Here is an 18,742-nt window from a genome sequence, read left to right as displayed (position 1 = left end):
AATTATTACTAATTAAATAGCATTAATAGTAATGCGTACAAATGAGAATGGCGTGAATTTAGTTTTTTAATATATTCCCACATGAAAAAACTGATTATCTTTATTTAAAGGTGTTAATCAATTGGTTTATTTAAGGACAATATCGGTACTGAAAATTTATAAACACATAAAAAGAGTAAGTAGTCCTCATTAATAAATAGCTAGTCATTTGATTTTATTATTCATCAAGGGTATTATGCATCAGAAAAAGTCTAGGATGAATTTAAGAGGCCACGATCATTATAAATATACTAGTAGTAGAGATAATTGTATAAAATGTCAGTCATGCAACGTTTTGCAAATGCGAGGGGCAGGGTGGGTTTCTTTGTACGCGGATATTCAACTTGGACGTGTACTATTTTTCGAGGTGCAAATGAGTTGAATCAAATGACTCACTACCGTTCTAAACCGAGTCAAATCAAAGGATTATTATAGCTCATCCAAGAAAAAAGGGAATAGGCCAGATTCGGTAACTTTCCACAAATACGACTCATTATATATCCCACTGTTAAAAATGTTTTTCAGAAAAAAAAAAGACTGCACATGTTTGAAAACACCCCACCCCACATGAAAAAAAATTAACTTGTGCCTCCGTGACCTCAAACTGCTCAACTAGCTCTCCCTCTTCCTTAAACCAGCACTTCTCTCTCTGACTCTCTCCTTAAAAGTTAAAACCAAAGTACCAAACTCTTTCTTTCTCTCTCCTTAATTTCTCCAAAAAAACATTAAAAAAACCAAAAAAGTTGTTTCCGAACTCTAGGGTTTTGCAAGGAGAATCAAATTACCCTTTTTTGTTTTCCTTTTCCAAATTCCGTTGCTCTAATTCGTCAGTCTACGATTCATTATTAATGTGAGTTGAAACAATTGAGTCGGGTTTGGGCTTGGGTCTGGGTGTTAGGGTTTCAATGGGAAGTACAGAACCCACAGACAGAAAGCGGCGTCACTTCAGTTCAATTTCCCCAACTGCTGCTACTGCTGCTGCTAAGAAACACCCTCTTTTACCTACTTCCGAGGAGAAGAAGGTAATTTCCATTAATCTAATTTCACATCAATGCTTTACTTTTACTGTGTGTTAGTTTATCATACCTGCAACCTCAATATTAGCTGTTAAAACAACGAAAGCATGTTTAGTTACTGGGGAATTAAAGAAGAAAATGTTTTAATGAATTCGAGTGATGGGAATGAAATGCATTACATTCATGTCTTACGAGTGTATTGCCTTGTTGGGAGTATAGTTATTATGACCTTTGTTATATCCGTTAATGTAGCTAAATTATTTATTGGCGGAAGATAATGATGGAAATCTAGCTGATTGTCTTTTAAAAGGAATGGAGGATATTTTGAATGTTTTGACTAATGGTTTTAAGTTAAGTAATTGCCAAACTGTAAAGTTTTCGTTAAAATTTACTGAAATGATTGTAAGTTTCTGTAATAAATTGCAAGTGAGAGATGCTGAACTTTTGCCCTTACAATGCCACAATGTTGCAAGGCATGTAGAATATAATACACATATAGTAACATAATTAACAGACAGCGACTCTGGGGTTTGTATAAAGCATAATACATATTATGGATAATAAAATAAAATTTTGGTGCATGTTACTTCCTACAAAGCAAAGCTTTTAGTATGCAATGATCTCAAAGTCTTCCGTTTGTTTCAAATTCTTTCAAGTGATCTAGTTTATTTTTTTCCCACCTGTCTTGTAGCTCGACACTGCTGTACTGAAATATCAGAATCAAAAGCTTGTTCAACAGTTGGAAGTTCAGAAGGCAGAGTGTATTGCCTGTGAGAGTAAATTGTGTGAGTTGAAAGATACGCAGCAGGCTTCGGACGACACACTAATTGTCGTCAAGAAGTCTTGGAATAAGGTACTTCTCATTGTTTGAATACCCGTTCTCTTTCTTTATCTCTTTTTATCTTTCAATTATTTATATGATGTTATTTGGTAAATTGTGGCATTGTTTTGACAGTTGATAGACAATTTGGAATCTCACTCTATATGCACAAAAGGTGCCACTGCAAATGGGCACGAAGAATTCCCTGTCTTTGTTGGTGAGAAAATCCCCTCTATTTTCTAAATTGTTCTGTTTATATGTCTGCACACATGCACAATTTAGTGTTTATGAAAGTTTGCTTAGCCAATAAAGAGGCCAGATGTTAGGTTGTACCAGTATGTGTGTAAGCTAGCTTAGTGGTAAATTTTGTGGGAGTGGTTACCGCATTCTGCGGTTCTAAACCTGCCAGCACCATATTATGTCCCACCTATCCAAAAAAGAGGAAAATAAAGTCTTGTTACAATATTGGTGTGTTTTTTCTTGTCTCACATTGTAAGCTGTCTGCAATTTTTTGCTTTCTTAGTTGCCAACAACATAACAAAGTTAATGCAACATTTTTTTTCCTATCCTTTTTGGAATACTTTTAGATGGGAACTGTGTAAGAAAATCGGTGCAACTTCTTAGACAGCTCTTCGTTATTTCAGCACTTCAAGATCTTCATTATGAACGCTCACATATCTGTTTTAGGTCGGAATTGGTGTTTATGATAATTTCTTCTTTTTGGTAGATAAGGAATTGTCATCTCCCGAGGATACCTTTTTTAGCAGGCTTCTGGAGACTGGTGCAACTGAAAGCTGCTCAGCGGATAATTCCTGTAATCAGGAAGAAGTTGATCATGAAGCATGCAGTGCAAAAAGTACAAACATATTGCGAAATATATTAACTTCCATCAATGACATTTGGAATTTAGAGGGTGGTTTGTCTGCTGCAGTGTTGGAGACTCTTCCAGGCATTGGTAAGACATCACACAAAGTGAGATATATATTGTGCATTTGTGCTTATGTTTATCAAATTAGAGAGAGATCTTCTGTGTTTATCATTATGTGCTCAGGTGTTCAACCTGTATCTGTTTTGTATCTCCTTTAATTAGATACCAGCCGACAAAAGACATCAAATGATCTAGTAATGGAGGTTAAAAACTTAAGAGTGGAACTTGGTGATCTTCATATAAGGCATAAGCAGGTGGCCGGGAAATTGCAGAGCCGTCGAGACATTAATGCGAAGAATAAAGCTGAACTGAAGCACTTGTCAGGTAAACACCTTTTCATCAACAAGAGTTCCATTTGATCATCTGAAGAATTTTTAAAGTACTTAGGTCTTACAAACTCTTGGCTGTACTCTGCGTCTAACAGAAGGGTTTATATAAGCTTAGGGAAAAGATTCCTTGGTGTTACATGTTGATCTCTGATGGTTTGGTTTATCTTGAATTAGGTATTTGTTAAAAATGGATGATGTGGTTTACTGGGGTTTCTATTTAGTAGGAACCGGCGATGTAGTGTTTTTATGTAATTATGACGTCAAGTAAGTTTAGGGTATGGTTTATATAAGCTAGATTACGGTATGGTTGCCTCTCAAGTAAGTTTCTAACGTCTAGGTTAATTATGCTTATAAATAGGATCGACTGTATCTAATTTACAGAGAAGTGTGATTGGGTATTTAGGGGAATCGAATATTGTTCTACTATTATCGATGAATACTTATATAATTGCAATGATTGTGTTGTTTGATGTGATGGCCGTTTTGGTGGTATAAAAAATTAACAGAGCATATTTGTTCATTTATAATTTTATCGTTTTTGAAACGTGAAAGTTTGTCAATACTTTCATAGTTTCATTGGAAAATATTTTCCAGCATTCTTTTTATGAAAGTAGTCAAAATACAGTCTTCCAAAATAAGTGTGCTCCGACATCATGTGCTGTATTATGTCTGTTACTGAAAATTACCTCATGTCAACTTATATTCACAGAAAACTGTTTCCCCACACACTTTTCAAAAAATTAGTCTTCCAAAATTCGTGTGCTCAGACTTGCTACGTTATTTTCCGTGAATCCACTGTTTATTACATAGCATAGTATTCAGGAAGAAAAACAACATATACACAGAACAAAGATCAACTTCTAACAGCAACCATAGCTGTAGTACACCCAATGCATGCTTAAACATTAGTTCCTTTTGTCTGCAAGCCGTGAGGTTTGACTTCTCTGGAAACAACATTGGGATCCTGCCCAAGAGAATTGCCTGTAGCGGCGAGGCTCAAAAAAAAGATACTGTATTCATTATTTCATATCAAGAGGCGTGAAAATTTTTCTTCCTATCTCAGACAGATTGTGACCCTACTAAACTAGGAGTTGTGTTGACTTTTTCAGGATATATGCATTTTGAAAGGTTTGTTGCAAATATAATTTGAACAATGTTAAGTTTTTCAAAGTGGCAACTCATTTTATCATATTTTTTATTATTAATAATTAAGCAAAAGTGTATGTTCATTGTTCACTACACTAAGGAATTCAAAGTTTGGTCGAGCCAGCTTAATGACAAGAATGAAATGTCTGCTCCTTTCTGGAAGATGTTTTCATCTTGTGGCATTGTCTAGTATTAAGTTATTTGCCATTATTCCTCTGCAAGCTTATTTTTAACTCCTCTCTCTCTCTCTCCCCAGTTTTCAACACATTATGCTGTTCTTTGTGTTGTAGTAAGTATTCGACTTGAGCAGTCAATCAGGCATCAATTGGTTAAAGTTCTGATGGTTACTTTACCTTTTCACGTATTTTGAAGGTGAATTGGAAAGTACAATCTTGGAGTTGGCAGAGAACAATCATAACCTGGCAGCTTTGAAAGCACAAAGAGATGCAGCCAAAGGTGCATCCTTCTCTGTCTTTAGTGTGGGGAGTAATCGTGTTTCTGCTGATAAGGGCCGAGATAGGCAAAAAGACCTGCAAGAGTTGGAGTCTGAACTTAAAGATTTGATGGTAAATGTCAATGTCATTTTTTTTTCCTGTTTAGTGGACAGCACGTGCATTGCACATGTATATGAAGTATCAAATCATAATTTTTTCTAAACAGTATGTCAGCTCACATTTTTCCGCTTTGCTTATACAGCGCATTGAGTCGTAATATTTTGTATTAGAGGGTATTTATGGAAGAAAGTTTGGCATTTAAGAAGTTCCTTGCTCCTGCATTGTAAGCAATAGATAACTGTGACAAAGACCCCCCCGTTCCATACTAATGTGACACATTGGATAGATCACTCGTGAGATCTTGTATCATGTTATTAGACAAGGTTATCTTCAACCAATCAAAAAAAGAAGAAAAAGAAGATGATTTTATCTTTAATCTTTTTGTGGTTTCTGTTTATCTGCTTTGCTTGGTAAGCAGTTGAGTAACTGGCATAAACTGAATCGTCACTCAAATAGTGCTTCAAAAATAAAATAAAATGTAAGGATGTGTTGGGTATATAGTGGTGATCAGTATAACAAACAAACCATCACTTTTGGATGCCAAAGCATGCTCACTTACTTTATGAACAGAAAGATGCAGATTGCTTTAGTCCAAAATGGAGCTAATAAGTATGTGTTCATTTGAGCTCTGTGCAGGAGAAGGCTTCAAGCCGACTGCTGGAAATCAAGACTCTCCATGAGGAAAGGATTGAAATTTTGAAGAAGCTATCTGATATGCAGGTCTGGCCTTTAATATATTTATCTTTAATCTGTGTTAATGAATTAGGAAACTGACTCTTTTGGTGAATTAAAGTTTCTGTTTTTTTTTTCCCTTATGAATTTTAAATTACAATATTTTTGGCAGACCTCTATGAAGAATGTCAAGCATCTATCATCAACTAACGCTTACCACTTAGTTAGTGATCAGCTTGAAAAATCAAAAGCAGAAGTGGCTCGATATCAGGCTTTATTTGAGAAACTACAGGTGGTAAATGGTTCGTGGTTCTAATTTTTGCCTGTATCAACTGTTTCCTTTAAGGTGTTATGATCTTTCTGACTGGTTTCTTCAAATCTAAATTGTAGGTTGAGAAAGATATTCTTCTCTGGCGGGAAGCAGAAGTAAATGTGAAAATGGATATGGCTGACATCTTCCAACGAACTTCTGCAGTTGCCGAGTCTCGAATAGTCGATCTTCAGAAAATGATACAAAAACAAGTTGATGAAAGGAATCTTCTTGAGATTAAGCTTGATGAGGCTTCAAAGGAACCAGGTGGGACCCCCATGGTGTTGTCAATATATGTAAATTCTTGAAAAGTATTCCCTGCACTTATTTCTCTTCTTCTTCGTAAAACCTTGTGCACATCTTTTCTATATCAGGAAGGAAAGAAGTTATTGCTGAATTCAAGGCTTTGGTTTCTTCATTTCCCAAAAAGATGAGTTTTATGCAAAGTCAGTTGAGTAAATATAAAGCGGCTGCTTCAGGGGTGCATTCATTGAGAGCTGAAGTGCAATCTCTCTCCATTATACTCGGAAGGAAGGTTGGTAATCTCAACTTTTGTTGAAATTTTTTGTGTTAGGGAGGAGGCCTGAAAATGTGTGCTTTTGGACAGGTAAAAGAGCTAGAAAATCTTTCCGGTAGATGCGCTAACCAGAATGCTGAACTACAGAGATTGAAAGCCATGGTACATTTCTCTATCGTCTAATTTTATCTTACCACTGTCTAACCATCTTTACATTGTAGCTCAAGAACAGGAAATATCGGATTTAGATGTACTAGCTTTGACATAGAACATGGAAATGTGGTTCCTATTGAAATATATAGCCCAATTTAATATGCATGTGTGTATTTATGATATAGGACATGGACGTCATACCTATGCTAATCTTGAGCCAGAGGATAGGAATTATTTCAAAAAGATGGTAGTTTCTATTTTGGTATTGCTTAGAGTCCAAGAGACCATATCATTGTGATCATGGTCAAGTTTAAAAAAAAACGCGCTAAAGTTTAAGCCTCAAGGTGCACTGATATGGTGGTTATGGGTTTAGCGTCTTAAGGCTTAACCTTTACATGTTTTATGTCATCTTACCCCAAATAACTTCTTTAAAGATTAAAAAAAAAAATCCTTATTAGGTTATGTTTTGAGCATCAAAACACCTTATTCTATTAGAAATCACAAACTTCCTGGCTAATTCTGTATGTGTTGATGTAAAGTCCATTATATAATTATACTATCCTTTTATCAATAAAAAAGGTGTCGAAGGAATAATATCTATTTGTATTGTGTTGAATATACCCAATTCTGTTTCAAGTTTATATGACTGATGATCTCTGTCTCATCTTCTTCATAACTTTCATTTTCTCTTCAACCTAATATTCTAGTATTCATCAATCTTCTCATCTCCTTCTTACTCAAGCTTATCATAGGTGCAATATCCTAGATCAAATTATATTCCATATGCAGTGAACAGATGCAAAAGTTTAGGCCATTTTACGTTTTACTTATTTGCTCTTTATGAATAGCGCTTGATAATATTTTATTAGATATTTTGAGCAATTTGGCTCTATAATTTTTTGCTTTTCCGAGGGTGCAAATAAATTGTAAGAGTATAGCAATTATGAGAGGAAGTATATCGGCATCTGTAAAATCTGCTACCCGTTATATAACAATTAGTGTTTGATAGGATTAGCTCTTTGCCTCTTTATATGTTTTTCTCATGTCCTACATTTCAATATATCACTTCCCATCATAAATCTCTTCTTCGTTGCATGTCATTTGAAGTTTTTAATAAAATTTTAGTTGTTTCGTAGAAGGTTTTATCTGATATTCCATTGTCTTCTTTTATGTTTCGTCATTTTGGCCTACTTTCTTCCAATAATGTTATTCCTTTTTTTGTATTTGATGCAGGCCAATAACCTGCGGGAGAGTGATAAAGAGTTAAAATTGTTTCTTGAAATGTATCGGCGTGAATCTACCGAGTCCAGGTTAGCACAGCTTATTTTAGTAGTCTACTACTTTCGTGTTACCCCACTTTATTTTCCTGACTCCCATTTTGTTTAGTCTTGGTGATACGTTCAACCATCTTTTAATCACTGCACTTTTACAATAGTGCATTTTACTGTTCATGTTTTCTGACAAAGTTCACAAGTTAATGACACCAACCCAGTAAAGTTAGTCCCAACAGAACATCACACCCATCGGTTTTCTTTCTGCTGACTTTAGTGTTTGCAATTGACACTAGCTGTATATAGAATGTGATTAGTTTATATGTTTTTCCCTCCTGAGAAGTTTCTTTGCTGGTTCTGCAGTGAGGCACTAGAAGCTAGAGATTTGGAATATCAAGCATGGGCACATGTTCAAAGCCTTAAATCATCTCTTGATGAGCACAGCTTAGAGTCACGAGTTAAAGCTGCAAATGAAGCTGAAGCGATATCCCAACAGAAGCTGGCCACAGCAGAAGCTGAAATTGCTGATTTGCGGCAAAGGTTGGATGGCTCTCGGAGGTTAGTTTTCAATTAGTTTTCTTGGACATTGTTGTTTGGATTACTTGACTGAGAGAACACTAATCGCCAGTGCCCTATCTTTACACTTACAGTGATGTATCTGAACTTTCCGAAGTACTCAAGTCTAAGCATGAGGAAGGTGAAGCTTACTTGTCTGAGATTGAGGTTGGTTCTTCGTTCCTTGTCGTTTGATATAGTTACCTATTAGCTTAAGAGGGAAAATAGTAAACATGGTTTCTCTGCTTCACATCTCCTGCAGACAATTGGACAGGCATACGAAGATATGCAGACTCAAAACCAACACCTTCTGCAACAGATCACAGAGAGAGATGACTACAACATTAAGGTGGTTAACTTGTTTAAACCAAGTTATCTTGACTGTTACTTTCTTTTCTTTTGCTTGTAATGTTTCTTTGATTTTGGTTATGGCAGTATCGTTTTGGTAGTTCTTTCCTATGATTATTTCTTATTAATTTTATTATTGTAACTAGTTACTTAAGTTTAAATTGCATTAAGACTTTATTGTGTCTACACATGTGGATACCTTGATGCATATGGCCACATAGCAATACAAAAACACTGATACTGGATAGCTGACGTATTCACCTGTAGCCTTATTTCTCCTGTTGCATTACAATAAAATCACTTTTATACTTTTTGTAATCCTCCTAATATTATTATATTTCGTTGTATGTCTTTTTGTAATGTCACCTCGCCTATGCCATTTTGATTGTGTTACGATATCTTCATCTTTACTCATCAAACAAGAACAATGCCCCCTCACATATAATTTGATGCAAGAAAGTTAAATAGGAGCATGATACATAGATGTCATACCTTTATCTCTATCTTTGTAAGATTTTTGAAATGCGGAATGATATCTGTTTTTCTTACTAGTGTTTGTGTAAGTTGTATTTTTAAGCATCTTGATGTGTAATTGCCTAAAAAAGTAAAAAGTAGAAGGCATGATGACAATCATCAGAAAATCAGCAGAGTTCACATGGGATTAAAAGCATCTACTTTCTCTCTCCTACCTGGCACACATGTATAATATTTCACACAGAAAAGTACAATTAAATAATGAATCATATTATATTGATAGAATAGGTCACAAAATCCCCTTTGTTTAATTGGTCAGCTTGTATCTATGATGCACAGATACAGTTAGCAATACGGGGACACATGTACGGGCTATGACGCAGGATTTTCATAAATTCAGGATACGGGTCCAACTATTTTATGTTTGTTAATATTATTTTGTTACAGTAAAAAAACAACTATATGTTCATTTTTCATATTGGGCTATCAGTTATAAAAATACAGAGATCAGATATTTGGAATGGGCCTGAAAGTCGGTATCAATGAGGGGATAAGTATCTAACATATCCGTTCGTATCCTGTACCCGAATCCATATTATACCTGGTGGATACGTGTGCAATGGGAAAAGTGTCGTATCCATGCATCATAGGCTTGTATCAATATTGCATGGATATGGATATAGCAACTTACTCTGTATTGCTTTGGACAAGGAAGGCCTATTATTCCCCCTTTCAGTTGGTGTATTTTATAGATAAAATAAGAAATTTGTAAGCGCGCCCGTATTGGACATTTCTTAAAGAATTGATTTGAAAGAAAATGGGATAGATTTCAATATAGCTTATTTTTTTATTAAACAACTTGGATCATGATAAGGTTGGTGTTTGTGGAAAGCGCTCGCCAATTGATTTGAAGGCCATTAATGATTGGTTCCAAATTCTAATGCTTAGAAGTCATACTAATTTTGGAAGAACGAGTAGCTTCCGCTGAATGTGTAGAAATCAATGTTACATGGGCACAATATTTCAAAAATAATTCGTGTCGGAGATGTATCCACGTGTCCGTATCGGACACACACACATATTGTATGTGATATACCTCATTTTTTTATATTTTACCGTGTCAGACACTTTGTATCCGTTTCTGATTCTAACACGTGTCTGTGTCAATGTTAACTTAGGTAGAAATTTGTGCTGGATGTATGGTCCATGCCAAAAGGCATGCATATAGGTGAGGAAATCGGGTTGCCATTGGTTAAAAGTACTTACATTTTACTGGTTTTCAACGAAATATTTTTAGTTGGATTTAGAACTTGTGTATTGATATTTTTTTACAAGATGGGAGAGATTTCACAATATAAGTGGCAATAATTGCAATTTTTGGTTTGCTTATCTTTGGCTGTATTCTTGTGTGTATTCTTGTGCTTGGGTTGTTTGGTTTCAAAACTCGTGTAATTCTGCCTTGAGTCAAAACTTTTCTAGGTGCTGTTTAAAAATAAGCCCATTCAGGCTTTTGCTCTTGTCAAGGGCTGTTGAATTAACTATTTAAGGCATTGGATGTGCCTTGATATTGATACTAAAGTTGGAACGCTTATAGACTTACTGTGATTGATTAAGTGAAAACTGTGTAGTTATTTTTAAATATTACCTTATTTATGATCAGTATTTTGACCTTTTCATCTTTAATGCATTACCATGAATGATAATTGCTTCTACAGTTAGTTCAAGAGGGTGTGAGGGCAAGGCAGCTGCAGGTGGTGTTGCACATGGAAAAGCAAGCGATGGAAAATGAGTTGTGGCAAGCAAACGCATCGATGGATTTTTATCACTTGAAAGGTGCACGGATCGAAGAGCAGGTATTTCTTGTCCTTGGTAAGTCCAAACTAGACTGATTTGCAAAATTAGTTCAATTCATAGCAATTGATAGCTGTTTTGCAGTTGAGAATGTTCTCAGAGCAGCGTGAGAAACTTGCAGAAGATAGACGACGGAGTTCAGCAGTTTTTGAAAATGGCCAGAAAAGGCTGTTGGATGTTAGGAAGGAATCTCAGAAGCTAAGGGGGTCATTGGAGGAAACACAGTCAAAGTGTGAGAGAAGCCGAATGCATATTGCAGAGCGGCAGATAGAATTAGAGAATGAGAGGTAATTTATTATGCACTTATCTTGTCGTTAACAACCTGTTTGGATGTTTAATTCCTAGGGACTGTTTGCCATATTTGTAGATTTAAAAAGAAAAGGATAGAGGAGGAGTTGGAAGTAGCAAGAAGAAAAATGGGACGTCTAAGGGCACTCACTGAAGGATCATCTGCCTTGGAAAAACTTCAGCAAGAAGTCAGAGAATATAGAGAAATACTTAAGTGCAGTATCTGCCATGAGAGGCCGAAGGAGGTAATGATGGAAGTTTATTGCCAACACCAAATACATTTGTGCACCTATGTGCAATACGAAAAGAGCAAATATTCGCCTGCAAAAGCCTTATTGAATTGCTAAGTTTTTGGCCATTCAATACAATAAAAAAAAAAGGAAAAATGAAGATTTATTAATTATGCAAATAAATTTATTAATTTTATATTATATACAATTATATCGAGCATGTCCTCATTTGTAGACACATGGAGTCTGACAGTCAAACATCCTTATTATGTAGACTGATGTTTGACTTACTAAAATTGTGGTGTTTGAGCACATTCTATCAATAGAAAGTTAGGTTTTACTTTTTCCAATTTTAGAATTTTTTTGCCTTCTCTTTGTAATGGACTAAGGGGTTTAAAGTTAGGGATAATTAGTTAAGGGAAAACTCATAAGTCTCTCCTCAGCTAAGAATGGCATGTTATACCTCCACCACTTATGGATTTTGTGGTTTCATGGCATGCAAATTAGAAGTTATGCCTTGGTAGACATAGTCACATTCCCTATGCTTAATTTGTGGCATGAGCCTGACATGTTCCTTACCCTTTGGCAATGTTGCGCTTTTGCCTTGGTGCATTTAACAAAAATTGAACATTTTGCCTCTCATTACGTTGTCAAAAACTCTCATTACGTTGTCAAAAAATGGTTTGATTGGGACATAGGATAATGGCTGTGTCTTATGATGTATCTGCCATCAATGCAGTTTCATATTGTTATCTTGTCTTTGACACTGTTCATTTTTGCATGCAAGTCTTCTGATTCTTGACTCTTGTATCGTAGTGTTTTGCTATTCTTTTGATTATTCGTGGATACAATTAGAAGTTGCCATCTTTTAATAATGATTTGGGATTATTAGACCAATTTGGTTTAAGGTTAATTATTTCTATTTGTGAGGAATCTGCACTTGTGCAGTTGTGCTCATTCAAGTTAGGATATCTGTCTTTTATTTACTTTGGTCCTTCTCAAAGGTGTTACTAATTCTTGTATGACATTTATTTTTCCAGGTTGTCATAACCAAATGCTACCATCTGTTCTGCAATACTTGCGTCCAGAGAATTCTTGGATCTCGTCATCGCAAATGCTCAGTCTGTGCTGCAAGCTTTGGCCCTAATGATGTCAAACCTGTTTACATATGAGGTTATTTCTCTGTGCTACCTTTGTGGCCGTGATTAATTGTGGTCTCACAATGGACAACATGGTACCTAGTGACTGCTGCTTCCTCTTTATTTGTACATCTGAGGATCTGTGTATGAGATTGTCTGGCTTGCCTCATCCATCCATCGCCTCACCTTTGTATGTTCCAATTTGAGGGTGCCTGCACTGTCTGCCCATTTTGTAAAGTCTAGTTTTTGCAATAACTGATCAGCGTCTCCTGGAATCACATCTGTTGTTTGCAGATGCATCAGAAAACCCTTGTGTCTATAAAGTCCAAAGGAGGTTGTGTACATGGTTGAATGAAGTAATGACTTCGGTTGCAATGCTTGGCGTATTTCTGAACCCCGTGTGAGTGCTAAATCACACAGCGAGTCTTCCTGTGAACAGATTCCTTAAAAGTTGTCTGAATACTTTTCTTTTTTTTTCCCTTTTTCTTTTGCATTCTCTATGCAAAGGGGATCTATAAGTTTCAGTCTCAATGTAACTCATTCCAATTTGTTTCTATTAACAGATTCTAACATTAATAGGTACAGCAATTCATATTAATTTATCAATGACAAGAAATGTAAATGTTGTTGTTGTCAATATTAATATTGCTGTTACTGTTCTTATAATTACCATTATATATAAGATATATTTTTTTTGGTTATTATTAGTCGTTGCTGATATTTTTATTCTTGTCACTAATTCACACAGTGGGAGATATCGGGATGATGATCCAATGTATTACTTAGTTTCTTTAAATGTTGAAACGGGCAATTTCAGAAGCACGATAATCCCACCATTTTGGGCGGATCCAATACCAATGGTTCGAGAGCGTTGTTATCTCTTGACACCTATTAAGGGGTCGTTGTGCCTCACAATTTTCTCAGATGATCAACTAATGATGCGTATTTTGGATTTAGAGGACAGAGATAATACCGATGAGTGGGTTGACAGTTCTGATGAAGTATTTATTGGTGACTTCTTATGGGAAAAACCTAGTACCTTTTTGGAGAACTTACTGTCCACCGAGGTCTGCGTTATTGCACCTAGAGATGTTGACAGTAGTGAGTTACTAGAAAACCTGAAATTTGTGGTGCATCACAAGGATCAGTTGTTCTTTGGTGACTCAAAGAGAGAGGAGTGGAGGCCAATTGCATCCGTAAGCAAGGAGCAAATCCTGTGCAGAAAATATGTGTTTCGTGCTAATAGTCATGTCAGTTGGGACTAATTTGTTGGTTTAATATGAAAAAGTAATTAACTTTAACTTTGATGTTTCCGTAGGGGCCAACGCCAATATACAATATTTTTTATACAACTGTTTATACAATGGGAACACTGGTTATCAAGATAGTTCCTGTAAGGATATGTGTTGTTTGCTTGATGCATTTTTGATGGATTTGGATTTGGATTTGATTTGAGATGAATGAAATGCGAACTTTTATTGATTACAAAATCTCTCTTTCTCTCTAGTTTACAAGTTTTTGGTGGAGAAAAATATAATAATTTTCTCTCTTTGGTCCTTTTATAGTCTTCCTTCTTGACTGATGTCCAATCACTACCTGACGCGTGTCCATCTTCCTTTACATTCTTCATCTTTTCCAGCTTTTACTGGCAACACTTAAACCTAATAGAGATATCGACTATTATGTTGATATCTCGATTTATCCATGAAATCATGGGTTGAAATATTGGCTTGACGATATTTGCCCACGCTTTGCCCTTTTCGAAACTTTTAAATTTCAAATTTGAAAATTTGAATATTTCGAGAATTAACTGCAAAAAACTGTTTTGAATTTCAAAAAATTTAAAATTTTTAAATAATGAAGCGGTTATTGTTGGAAATGAAAAATCAAACCCAATATCGCGAGTATAAAAACACATTGTCACTTTCTCTCTCTTAACTTATTCATACTTGAAGACACAAAACCCTACCGTCATTAAAAATTCTACCGCCATTAAAAAAAGGGTTAGCTTGGGATACCCTCCATTATTAGTTGCAATTAGTGTTACTCCCCATCATTTTCAAAAATATTAGTGATACCCTTCCCTCCCATTGCAAGATCTAACGGTTACGAGATGATTTTTTTTTTTACATGAAGAATCATTACCGTTGGATCTTACAAATGGGGGGATAACTCTAACTAACCCTTAAAAAAACTCTAAAGCTTCCGCATGAATTATCTTTTTGGACAAGACAAAAACTCGAAAGCTTCTCCGACCTCTGCAAAGGACAAATAGGTTAGACCACAAGTCTTATCATGCACACTACTAGCATAATTTACTGTCAAATTCTTTGTTCAACGAATTTAATGTTTTTAGGGTAAGGTTCTATATTCGAAATATTCTGCTTGCCGATACTGTCTTAGCTTTTAGGGATTTTGAAATTGATGCTTTTACTTGTTTTAGTATGGCTAGGAGAAAAACTTGTGGTAATTTTAGACGAACCACCTCTATACACTTCTGGCGTCGAATCCAAGGTCTTGGCTTTGGATTCCACCTCTAAAAATGCCATCACCACCACCTCGAAACTTCAATACGTGTATTATAAATAATGTAATATATGATTGTGCTGGATATAGTGATATAGTAATACCGATAGGAAATATAGTTTTAATTCTAATAAATTTATTGTTTCTAGTGATACTAAAATGTCGAGTGAAGATACCGAGTCCGACGTAAGAGCCCATTCTTCCTCCTCGGCCTCAACCTCTCAAAGAGACGTTCATGATGAAAAAACCTGGGAGATTAATCATGTCGTTGAGGGCTTGCCCTGTCATCCATTTGCCACTCTGAGCTCCGAATCCGAGCGTGACATTGTTGAAGATACCAACAAATAGCAATATGGGCTTAATTCTTGCTTCCCAAGGAGACCAAATCTAGCCTTGGTTCGAGCTGCTTACTAAATACCGAATACCATTAAGCTTCAACACTATGTTGGAGCGAGGAGAGATACAAAATGCCAAAGTGGCGATATTGGTTCCATCATTGCCACTGTTGGTCAAATAGCTGCAGACTTGGGATTTCCCTTGACTGACCTTGATCGTGAAGTCTTAAATCATTTCGATATCTCTCCTGGCCAAGGCATGGGCAACTTCTGGAGGTTAATGCATATTTGCTGATGTGTATAGATGAGCTAGGAGTATTGAGTTAGCCGATATCATAACCATAGTACAAAATATCCCGATATATCGCGATATTTGGGGATATCTATCTATATTTTAGAAAAAGATATTTAAATATCACGATATGTTTAGAGATATATACGATTGTAAATATCAGTTATATTTTGATAATATTTGCGATATTTGTGATATTTTGTGATATTTTGTATATATAACAATTTTATTTAATATTTACCATTATATTTCAAATAAATATAAATAATGTATCATGATATATCAAAAAATATCTACAATATCCACGATATTTGTCGATATTTTGGATATATCCACGATATTTGTATGTGAAACAATGTCAAATATCCCCAAAGAGGGGGATATATCTACGATACATATCCAGAAATTGAATATAGATAAATACTTATATCCTGATATTTTGTACTATGATCATAACCATTATACTTTTATCAAGGGTATTACTTGCTTGAAAAGAACGACAGGTCACGAAAAATATATTGGTTACTTTTACCCTAAGAAACGAAACAAAACTGGTATGGAAGACATTATATATAAGAGAAAATTTAGATAGCGATAGAAATTGGCCGCTCTATCCCATCATAGTGTCTGGGCAATGGGAATCTGCCGATGCTACGTTGCCCTTGAAGCATAAAGTTTTCAAACTTGCAGGTTCGTTAAGTAACCATAATTTATTTTGGATATGTTATATTGGTTTCTCCCTCTGATTCAATTTTTCCTTTAATTTGTTGCCAGTTCATAAACTTGCCACTTTGAAGATCCTTGGGAATTCATCTAGAGTTCTTGAGCTTCTGAAAGGGACTGTTGGAGAAATAACCACGAGGATTGGTGCTGATGCCTACGGGAATCCAACTCCTACTGTTGTCTTGGAGGATATTAATGATTATTCAACTGTCCAGACCTTGATTCCTGTCACAGCCCGAATTTCTAAACAATAAAAAAAAATTTTGAAATATAAATATCTCAAACATCACTATGTTCAATTGTCTAAAAACCCAGGCTATGACGGAGTGGATACAACACATGTCAAAACCTAAAACCCACATCATAAAGAATCTTAACAACAAAAATAATCTCCAAAATTCTCTTTATTATTTTATAAAAAGTCTATCTTCCGTCTCAATAAAACATCAAACCACTCTAAGAATAACAGGTCTTCAACATCGTATTTTTCATGTCATATGAAAAGAAAACTACGTTATTACATACTTCCAAAAGATCAGACCTAATAAAATAACCTCCCGGACTGCTCCAGGCAAAAATCCAAATCACACGCCGCGGTTCCACTGCCTTCCACCTATGTTCCCAAGAACACACCCACGTTGCCAAAACAAAGCAAACATGGGTCAGTAAAATGGAATTTGCTGGTATGAGTAGACTAACCACATATAACCATTATCATACTTTAATTATCCAAACAATCACTTTATATTTCCCATAACTTAATCTTTTTCAGCTTGGAAGACAGGTAGTTCCGTCATTTCAACCGGCATAGTGTCTTCCCAAGCAAGACTTCCATTCTATTAACTCATTATCATAACTCGTTATTATAACTAGGTAACTAACTTAAAACTTACTGATATCCACTTTTGGATAAGGGTAGGACCGTGTCCCTGTACAAAATGTTATTAAGTCCTACCCTCCTGCAAAAGAAACACTACTACAGAATGACACATATACCACGGTCAATAAGAACGTTTATACTACGGTTCTTCCAAAAACCGTGGGAAATACTTATATATCACGGCGAAAATTTCTTTGGTCATTGGTTTACTAGTATATGCCACAGTTACATGAAAACCGTGGGATAAGTTGAGCCATATACCATGGTTAGTTTTTTTTTTTCAGCATGAGAGTACTCCACATCCCTACTACCTTAAACATAAACAGTGGTATATAAATTTTTCACTTTCTACCGTGGTTTATGACTTTATGCCAAATAGTCAAATACGCGGAAAAAAAAAAAACACAGTATGAAACTCATTCAAATTGGATTCCCGCTATTCTCTTGGTCTCTCCACTACACCATAACACTGATTTTGCAACATTTAGTAAAATTGATTGCTAACACTTATTCATCCGTTACAATGTTTGTCACACATACTTTCCGTTGGAAATGGTAACAACCGTTACATATTTTGTAGGCAAATATTTGGTTTATTTAGTAACATTTAGCCACCTATTGCCAAAAAAAACAAAAGAAAAATTGAAAACAAATGAAAATAGGGTGAGGATGTTTTTCATTCTCGTGCTCATCTCTCACACCCTTTCAATAAAAAAGAGAAAAGTGAGGTAAGCATCAGAGAAAACCGCTACTGCTACTGTACTGCCGCCGCTAGTGTGGCCCACTGAGTCAAGTCGTCATCTTCTCCTTTCTCTTCTCTTTCCTTCAATTCTCTTAATCTTCTCTTCTTCTTTCTTTGTAACAGTTAGGGTTTTGGCTAAGGAGTTGGATTTGCATAATCAATTGCTCAATCTGCTTAAGAAAGCTTCTTCATTGTCCAAGGTAGCGTTTTGTATAGTGAATCATCTTTTATTTACAATTTCTATTGTTTCCATTTTTCGAAAATTTAGGAATTAGCTTTTGGGTTTGTCTTGACATAAGATTTTCAGGGTGTATGTTAACAATAGATTGGTATAACTTGTCAACGATGGCCAAAGGTTGCATTTTTATATGATAGATTTTAGTTAGTTTAAATGTTCTCATGTTGTATTGTGTATCTGCTCACGTTGCTTCATTCCCTTTGATTTATGGGCACCTAATTACTATAGCAAATCTGTTAAATTTTTACTGGAGAAATAGAGGGAAGGTGAAGCAGAGGGATGTGGAGAAATAGCTGAAGCAGAGGCCATTAGTCTTTGGGATGTGAACTCACTCACACACCAGACACTGCTGTCCATTGCTTCGTC

The 18,742-nt window shown here is 35.6% G+C and overlaps 1 protein-coding gene across 3 annotated transcripts; it reads left to right on the top strand.

The window, feature by feature from the left end:
- The first annotated feature begins 799 nt into the window (after positions 1–799).
- Positions 800–13,306, top strand: HUB1 (histone mono-ubiquitination 1). 3 transcript variants are annotated; one of them, XR_015215118.1, is made up of 20 exons: positions 800–1,061; positions 1,747–1,908; positions 2,011–2,092; positions 2,603–2,830; positions 2,966–3,127; positions 4,535–4,567; positions 4,651–4,844; positions 5,469–5,552; positions 5,677–5,796; positions 5,895–6,081; positions 6,189–6,349; positions 6,422–6,493; positions 7,718–7,794; positions 8,119–8,313; positions 8,406–8,478; positions 8,573–8,659; positions 10,848–11,001; positions 11,068–11,270; positions 11,351–11,516; positions 12,542–13,306. XR_015215118.1 is itself a non-coding variant. In XM_086595852.1 (20 exons), the coding sequence occupies exons 1-20, from the start codon at positions 945–947 to the stop codon at positions 12,671–12,673; spliced, it is 2,673 nt and encodes an 890-aa protein (XP_086451978.1). In that variant the 5' UTR covers positions 800–944; the 3' UTR covers positions 12,674–13,306. The 3 variants fall into 3 exon arrangements, 2 of the variants coding, with proteins under 2 accessions (XP_086451978.1, XP_086451979.1); XM_086595852.1 differs by having other exon boundaries at positions 10,848–10,985; XM_086595853.1 differs by lacking the exon at positions 4,535–4,567 and having other exon boundaries at positions 10,848–10,985.
- The last annotated feature ends 5,436 nt before the right edge of the window (positions 13,307–18,742 follow it).

This window comes from Coptis chinensis, chromosome 3, assembly GCF_015680905.1.
Source record: "Coptis chinensis isolate HL-2020 chromosome 3, ASM1568090v1, whole genome shotgun sequence".
Classification (NCBI taxonomy): Eukaryota; Viridiplantae; Streptophyta; class Magnoliopsida; order Ranunculales; family Ranunculaceae; genus Coptis; species Coptis chinensis.
This window is presented reverse-complemented; position numbering and strand designations above follow the sequence as displayed.